General features: G+C 41.8%; 1 protein-coding gene across 1 annotated transcript in view; it reads right to left on the bottom strand.

Moving 5' to 3' along the window:
* Window positions 1-9,031, bottom strand: part of MAN2C1 (mannosidase alpha class 2C member 1) — a 25,141-nt gene extending 16,110 nt beyond the window's left edge. The window contains 9 exon segments of the mRNA XM_070762764.1: window positions 149-259; window positions 794-900; window positions 2,011-2,200; window positions 3,428-3,605; window positions 5,111-5,181; window positions 5,457-5,580; window positions 6,726-6,851; window positions 8,863-9,010; window positions 9,013-9,031. Coding sequence (XP_070618865.1) covers window positions 149-259; window positions 794-900; window positions 2,011-2,200; window positions 3,428-3,605; window positions 5,111-5,181; window positions 5,457-5,580; window positions 6,726-6,851; window positions 8,863-9,010; window positions 9,013-9,031 — 1,074 coding nt within the window.
* Window positions 9,032-9,171: the final 140 nt, after the last annotated feature.

The raw sequence follows: 9,171 nt of genomic DNA, 5'->3' as shown, positions 1-9,171 counted from the left end.
GAGACTATGGGCCTTTTATGACCTGGGACCTTCCAGCTCCCAGGCTCAGGAATTCTGGGAGTTGAAGTTCACAGATGGTCAAAGGAACGTAGCTCCCCATCACTTTTCTAGAGCGAGAATTGCATCCCCATCTGTAATGCAGCCTTACCATTTCCACCCAGGTTCCCCCAACCGGTATGAAACGTCCTTGTTTTGCAAATTCTTGAATTGCAGCATACAAACCAGGGTAATAGTTCTTCACCCATTCAAACTGCTGGGCCTGCAATGCAAAAAAGCAATATAAATGTCCTTTTCACCCCAGCTGCAGTTTACACACCAAAAATCTGCAGTATTAAGATCTAGACACAGTTACTAGTCCATATGGTTTCTTGTTGGTCTATACCAGGGATCTCCAAACTTGGCAACTTTAAGACTTGTGGACTTCAACTCCCAGAATTTCACAGCCAGACATTTTATTTTATTGGGGCGGCTCACAGCATGTTATATAGCAATACAGTATAACGGCAAATCTAATTAAATTTAAAAATTACAATCTAAAAATCCAATATTTAAAAACAATCATACCAGTTCAATCATGCAACATATATCATAAAACATATATAGACATGTTTTAAGATTGCCACAACTTTAAGTTGCCAAGTTCATAGTCTCCTGATCTAAGCAAGCAAATTAGATGATTACAGTATTGAGATTTATAACATGGTTAAGTGTTTCACTGAATAAAACACAAACTGTTTGGATTCATACATATTCTAAGCCAAAACCAAAAAAAAACACGTTATGGCTCACATACCTGTGAACAAACAAATATGAAGTCTGGGTTTTTCTCCATCAGCCGTATGGCAGTTACCCAACTGCGGGCACATTTACGGACCGTTTCTTCGTAAGGCCACAGCCAAGCTAAGATGACAATTGCAGGCAAAACAGGGGGTTGGACTAGAAGACCTCAAAGGTCCCTTCCAACTCTGTTGTTATTATTATCTTTCCTAGACTGGAATATATACCCCACTCACAGCGATGGGCTATGAGCCGGAATGCTAAATTGTGCTCACCGCTGTTGTGGTTAGCTCTGGCCCAGCTCCTGCCCCAAGGACTGTGGATGTGGGGGAGACATCCACATGCTGCAGGCCTGTTTTGCCCCCGGTGGAATCTGCTGATGAAGGCTCCTCTGACCAAGAAGACATGAGTGACAGGGAGGAGGAGAGTGGGGCAGACAGCTCAGAAGGAGATCAATTCTCTAGCTCCTCCTTGGATTCGGAACAAGAGTTAATGATACAGCCACACATGTGGAGAGCGATGCATAGGCAGCAACAACTGAGAGATTATTATCAAAGAAAATGAGGCCACCTGTGGTTGGGTGGGGCTGTGGTCATTAGTGAGGCTGCTATAAATAGCAGTCTGTCAGTTTGGCCATTGTGGAGGATTATCTGATCGTTGTGTTTCGTGACTGCTTTACTGACTTTGACCTTTTGTGTGCTGATTTTTCCCCGCTTTGAAACTAAACCAGAGCAAAATGTGTTTCACTTTGTGAAAGAAGAAGGACTGTGAATGACCTCACAGCTGCAAGCTAAGTATCACAGAACTGATAAGGGACGTGTACAAATTACCAGTTTGTTTGGAGACGAGGGCTCTTTGCTATACCAAAAGAGGGCTTGGTTTAAGTGAATTTTCATTATAAAGAACATTGTTTTGAATTTTCAAACGTGTGTGTGTCTGATATTTGTACCTATGAATTTTTGGGAGGAGTCTACCAGAGAGCCCGACAGAACAGCCGCCGTGGCTCGTAAGTTCTTGCAGGACCAACGCGATTTGCCTGCTACACCTGTGGAAGTAGCAAAATTGTGCCCATGTTTCGGCGAGGTTTTAACTGTGGCTCCGTGTGCGATTTCGCTACCTCCACAGGTGCAGCAGCAAAACCGCGCAGGTCCCGCAAGAACGTATGAGCCACAGCGTCAAGTGCAATTTAGCATTCTTGTTCGTAGCCCACCGCTGCCCACGCACGATTCCTACCAGTATCAATGTGGCAATGCCCCATCGCGTGGATGATGTGCTGGCTATCGCCGTTCTTCTGGGAGAAAACAGAGCGGGCCAGTTCACACACCGCAGGGAAAGTTGCAGGGTCGTTGACATCACACAGGTTCACCATCTGGTTGGCTACGTAAAGCGCTTGGAAGCTCCGCTGGTTTTCCTCTCCGAGGAGCTAAGCAGGAAAGGAAATACAGTGATACCTTGTCTTACAAACTTAATTGGTTCCGGGACGAGGTTCTTAAGGTGAAAAGTTTGTAAGACGAAACAATGTTTCCCATAGGAATCAATGGAAAAGCGATTAATGCGTGCAAGCCCAAAATTCACCCCTTTTGCCAGCCGAAGTGCCCGTTTTTGTGCTGCTGGGATTCCCCTGAGGCTCCCCTCCATGGGAAACCCCACCTCCAGACTTCCATGTTTTTGCGATGCTGCAATTTCACTGAGGTTCCCCACCTCCGGACTTCCATTGCCAGCAAAGCGCCCATTTTTGCGCTGCTATGATTCCCCTGTTGTGATTCCCCTGCAGCATCACAAAAACACAGAGGTCCGGAGGTGGGGTTTCCCATGGAGGGGAGTCTCAGGGGAATCCCAGCAGCACAAAAACGGGCGCTTCGGTGGCAATGGATGTCCGGAGGCAGGGCATCCCAGCTGTGGCGGTGGGTTTGTAAGGTGAAAATAGTTTGTAAGAAGAGGCAAAAAAACCCTTAAATCCCGGGTTTGTATCTCGAAAAGTTTGTATGACGAGGTGTTTGTAAGATGAGGCATCACTGTATTGATTTTACGCTGGCTCAAAATCTATCTTGTCAAGGCATGAGATTGTTATCTGGAACCTCAAATTTCAAAATCCAAACACTGGTGGTGCTTTAAATGGGAACTTGTCCTGTTTGGAGGATTCTGCAAATGAATTTGAGTCAACTTATTCTCCAAAGCACCTGAGGGTAGGACAAGAAGCAATGGGTGGAAACTAAGCAAGGAGAGAAGCAACTTAGAACTAAGGAGAAATTTCCTGACAGAGAGATCAATCAGTGGAACTCCTTGCCTCCAGAAATTGTGAATGCTCCAACACTGGACGTTTTTAAGAAGATGTTGGATAACCATCTGCCTGAATTAGTGTAGGGTTTCCTGCCTAAGGAGGGGGTTGGACTAGAAGACCTCCACTCAGTTCAGCGTGACTTACTCCCAGGTAAGTGGGTAGAGCAGCCTTCTCCATCCAATAGTTTGCTTGCAGCTTATAATAAGTAAAATAATAAATATTAGCATTAAAATTCCATGGGGCCCAAATAGGGGAGTTGGGGGGGAGTGAAATGTTTACTTCTTCCCAGAGGGGGTTGGGGGGGGGGGGGACATAGCAGAAAATAATTGAGTTGCACTACATTAAAATGGCAAAAATGAGACATTTCACCTTAGCCATGTCCAAGAGGATTTCAAAGTCCATCAAAAGCTCATGGACATCCTGGTTGTAAACCACCAACTCTGCTCTATTCAAGGAAAACGTTTGGTCTGGATCCGGGGGTGCGATCATGCTGCCCTTCCCAGCCCCGAAGAGACCATTGCAGGCAACTTCCACATAGAGGGTCAAGCTGCAGAAGGGAAAGAGGTGCATATCACCTTTCTGTTTTTTAATAATCCACAGGCCTGGATTAGAATCCCAGTGAGTACCCTGACACTGCAAAATTTTCCATCCCAAATGATCTGTTCATCACCTTGGCGAATATCTATCTATCTATCTATCTATCTATCTATCTATCTATCTATCTATCTATCTATCTATCTACCATCTATCTATCTATCTATCTATCTATCTATCTATCTATCTATCATCTATCTATCTATCTATCTATCTATCTATCATCTATCTATCTATCTATCTATCTATCTACCTACCTATCATCTATCTATGTATCCATCTATCATCTATCTATCATCTATCTATCTATTATCTATCTATCTATCTATCTATCTATCTATCTCTCATCTATCTATCTCTCATCTATCTATCTATCTATCTATCTATCTATCTATCTATCATCTATCTATCATCTATCTATCATCTATCTATCTATCTATCTATCATCTATCTATCTATCTATCTATCTACCATCTATCTATCTATCTATCTATCTATCTATCTATCATCTATCTATCTATCTATCTATCTACCTATCATCTATCTATGTATCCATCTATCATCTATCTATCTATCTATCTATCTATCTATCATCTATCTATCTATCTATCATCTATCTATCTATCTTCTATCTATCTATCTATCATCTATCTATCTATCTATCTATCATCTATCTATCTATCTATCTATCTATCTATCTATCTATCTATCTATCTTCTATCTATCTATCTGGTTAAATTTCTATGCCGCCCTGCTCCGCAGACTCAGGGTCGCTTACAAAAATAAGAAATATAATACAAAAATAAAAATAAAATGCAATACAAAATATAGCAAAAGAAAACCTTAAACTAATATAAAACCCCCAAGATATAAAAAACCCAGGCATTCACAATCATTCTAATTACAATCAAACAATCAAATTCTTGACCAGAGCGAGATGTTATGCTCAATGGCCCCAGGCTTGCCAGCAAAGGTAAGTTTTTAAAACCTTACAAAAGGCCAGGGGTTTGGGGGCGATGCGGATCTCTGCAGGGAGTTGGTTCCAAAGGGCCGGGGCCGCCACAGAGAAGGCTCTTCCCCTAGACCCCGGCATTGCTTAGCTGACGGGACCTGGAGAAGGCTGACTCTGTGGGACCTACCGGTAACTGGCCGCTTGGATACAGGAGGCAGAAAACGGTCCCATAAGTAACCTGGTCCTAAGCCAAATAATTTTCCTTTCCATTGGAATTTTGGCAACTTACATTAGACTAGTTTTAAGTCAGCTGGTTATGAACTGCAGGCTATGTGCTTTTTCAACACCTGGCATTTCCGAAAAAGAATGGTTATCCCATGACAATTAAATGGTTCAAATACTTTTATTATGATGACTTATGTCAAAATACTGACGGGTTCGTCTCAATTGAATTGCTAGAGCAGTACCGTATTATTTCTGTAATGCAAACCAGAATACTGACTCACCTATGAGAGTTGGTCTCTTTTAGACTGTCTGTCAGCATGTAACTGGTCTTCTCACCTTCTCGAGTCAAACTCTGATAATGGCAAATAATATATAGTTGGATGGAAGGAAGAGGAAGACTGCATTGTCAATACAGATAGTCCTCAAATTATTACACCCATGATATACTTTTATTTAAAAAAACTATTTCTCTCTAGCATTTCCCCCAAATAATAGCATTTGAAGCAGATTTATTTACCGTGTATCTGCCTTTTTAGCATGAGGGTGATTTATTTATTTTCTTTACCTGGAGAGCAAAATAATCTGAAAAAGGATCCAACTGGTGATAATTTCAGGACAGTCACTTACCTGAATTGGCTGAGCATCCCTCCAAATCATTCCTTCTCCGTCACTTTCCCAGAGAAGATGCACTTCCTTTCCAGTCCATTTCTTCGGAATGCTGAGTTCTACTTTAAACCAGCAGGTGTGCCACCTTAGAAAAGTGACACTGAAACTGTCAGGATGCCACAATTTCCACTAACTAAAAAGTATAGTGGTACCCTTTAAACCAATGGTCCCCAAACTACGGCCCGCGGGCCACATGCGGCCCACTGAGGCCATTTATCCGCCCCGTCGGTGAGTGACAAGAGCACAGGGAAAAGAGAGAGAGAAAGAAAGAAAAGGGAAAGAGAGGGAGGGAAGGAGAAGTGGAGAGGAATGAAGGAGGGAAGGAAGGAAGGAGAAATGGAGGGAACAAGGAAGGAAGGAAGGAAGGAAGGAAGGAAGGAAGGAAGGAAGAAATGAATGGAGGGACAGAGGAAGGAAGGACTGTTTTTTGGGGGGGGGGTAATTTTTTATATTTTTTCTCTCAACATACATTCAAACAACACAGTGTACCATCTAATTTTCCATGAATAAAATGCAGTATTTTGTTAGTAACTAATATCAATCATCAAAAAAGTTGCAAAAGTTTTTTTTCTAATTTTGTCATCCAGTTACATTTTCTTTTAATTAAATTTTCTCCTTAATGTACCTTCAAAAAGTGCAACTTATTAACCATTATGCCAAAGTGCTTCCTTCTTTCTTTATACATTTTTCATAAGCCAAAAAACCTTGTTTTTTGTTAACAAAAGAAAATTAAAAACAAAACATAAACATATACGAATTTCAGACCTTCTCCCCCCCCCCTCTAAATAGTATGTTCCCATTTTGTTTTTTACTTTAAAACAAGCTATGTGCAATGTGCATAGGGATTTGTTCATAGTTTTTTTTAATAGTCCGGCCCTCCAACATTCCGAGGGACAGTGAACTGGCCCCCTGTGTAAAAAGTTTGGGGACCCCTGCTTTAAACATGGGCAACCTAAACTTCAATGCCCAGAATTCTCCAGCCAGCATTATTTTTACAAGTAACCTCCACCTATTTTCTCCGCAATAACAAACCTGTGAGATGGATTGAACTGGGAGAGAGTAACCGGTCTAAAATTCGCTAAGCTAGCTTTCCTGGTTAAAGTAGGACTTGAACCCATAATTTCCTGCTTTCTAGCCTGGAGCGTTAACCACTAAGTGGTTCTACACTAAAGCACAAACCTTTCATTTTGTTCCCTTTAGGAAATGAAATCTGAATAAGAAAATACTTACGTCCGTCCAAAATGATCTCCAACTTTAATAGGGCTGAATTCTTCTCCAATAGCTTCACTATACGGAATTCGTTTAGGAGTTTCAAAGTATGAGAGAGAGGCCAGTGTGCAGGTTTCACCAAACAATCTGTTAAAAGGCACACAATATTTTAGCTCTTTGAAACAGCACACGAAAGAATAATAAGGCAGAAAACAGCATATTCCTCCCCGATAAACTAGTCATACTCTTCCAGAGTAGCACCTTAGTTCTTCAATACTGCACAATATAAAACTGCACATGCCTTTTTTAGGACCAAATTTATGAAGTGAAGATATTGATCCACACATGCAACTTTTCCCAAACAGATATGTTAAGGTGGGTTGAACTCCACTTCAAAATTCACTAGCGATAGGGTAACCTCTATAGCTTAATTAAAATGGGGTTGACTAGATTCTAGATAAGGGCAAAAGTTAGTGTTGTGAATTCCAACAATTCATTTAAAGACATCAATTAACTATTGATTATCATTTAATGCGAATTCCTAGGATCCTAACTGGTCTTCAATTAAGTGTATAAACATGTTCGATCAGTTGCTTTTAAAAGTATTTAAGCATTTTCTCTCATTCCTTCCATCACTTTCAGCTTTCTGTTCTGTGAGAATGATCAATAAGTGAAGTAAACCCAGAGACAGGGTTAGGTGAGAATGGTTCCTTTATTTCAGCTCAGTAGGATAAGTGACTTCAGCGGAGACCGTCTGCTCTACCTGGGAGAAACCGCTTCTTTTATACATTTGCGGTTCCCGCCAGAGCGAGAGCAGCCGCGTTTGAGCCAATCAGGAGCGACTTCCTGATTCTCGCTCAGACAGCGTTTCCACACGGAACCAACTATTTACAAGGATACAACAATAAGCAATAGATTAAATGTTTTTCAAACTTGGAATCTTTAAGATATGTGGACTTCAACTGCAGAGTTCCTCAGCCAACATGTCCACATAGCTCAATGTCAGTGAGGTTGAAAAACACCACTGTAGAGCATGAGAAGGCACTACTATAACACACCTTAAAGTTGCTACAAAAATCTTCAAGTGTTGCTTAAAACTATCAACTAAATTGTCCCAAAGATGCTCTTTAAGAGGCAATGGACTTTGTGGTTTTTCTTTGAAAACTTTTCGCTTCTCATCCAAGAAGCTTCTCCAGAGCTGAAGAAGCTTCTTGAGAAATGAAACTTTTTCAAAGAAAAACCAAAAAGCCCAGTTGCCTCTTGAAAAACAACCTATGGGAAAATCATGCCGTAGATGACAATCTCCACAAATATCAACTAAATTGCTGCAGTTAAAACAGCTTTCCAAGGGACACAAACAAACAAATGTTGCTCCCAGCCAACATCTTCCTCCTAATTCAATGCAAATGATTCAAGCATCATGGTTCAAAGCCAGCTCCATTGTGGCCTAAGAGATATAATCACCCCTAATTAAAAATAAACAAAAGTCAGCCACAGCTTCTGTATTTCTTAATTGTAAATAGAATGGAATAGAATTCTTTATTGGTCAAGTGTGATTGGACACACAAGGAATTTGTCTTGGTGCATATGTTCTCAGTATACATAAAATAAAATATAGATTTGTCAAGAAACATAGAGCATTCAATCTCTGCTAGGTAAAGCTTTCAAATTACCCAATTTTTCCCGCTTTACTTTGAAAGAATACTACTGCAGTATTTTGGAAACAGTACAGGTAGACCTCGAGTTACCACTAGAATTGAGCCCAAAATTTTTGTCGATAAGTGAAACATTCGTAAAGTGAATTGTGCCCCAATGTGCAACACTTCTTGCCACAGTTGTGAACTGCATTTATTCAGTTAGCAACACGGTTGTTAAGTGAATCTGGCTCCCCCCCCATTGACTTTGCTTGTCAGAAGATCGCAAAAAGGAATCACGCGATCCCATTGCGACCGTCATAAATGTGAGTCAGTTGCCAAGCATTTTGATCGTACGGCCATAGGGATGCTTCAACGGCCGCGTGAAAACGGTCATAAGTCCCTTTGTTCCGTGCCGTTAAAACTTCGAACGGTCCATAAAGGAACTGTTGTAAGTCGAGGATTATCTGTAGCTGGGGGGAAAGCAGGGGAAGGATTTAGCAGACGGACCAGCCCCAACCCACCTTCCCCGGAGGTTACAATCCACAAAATAATCCTGCGAAATAAACTTCTCCACCCGTTCGAGGGTCGTGCGCCGGTGCTTCAGCACCGAGGGCTTTAAATCGGTTCCCGCTCCTGCCATGCCTGCTTCAGCACCAAAAGTTGGTCCTTCTGGTCTGGTTTCCAAATCATTCCCTCCGACCCCTCGGACGGTTACAAAGGTTCCGCCCCTTGCGGAGAACGCAAGGCAAGAGGAAATGAGGGCGCATGCTCAAGAAAGGCATGGGCCCGCCTCTTAGCTAAACGTAGGCGTTTGTCTGCCCCTAGCGGCC

Source organism: Erythrolamprus reginae, chromosome 10, assembly GCF_031021105.1.
Source record: "Erythrolamprus reginae isolate rEryReg1 chromosome 10, rEryReg1.hap1, whole genome shotgun sequence".
Classification (NCBI taxonomy): Eukaryota; Metazoa; Chordata; class Lepidosauria; order Squamata; family Dipsadidae; genus Erythrolamprus; species Erythrolamprus reginae.
The sequence above is the reverse complement of the archived record's forward strand: the minus strand, read 5'-3'. Positions and strand labels throughout refer to the sequence as shown.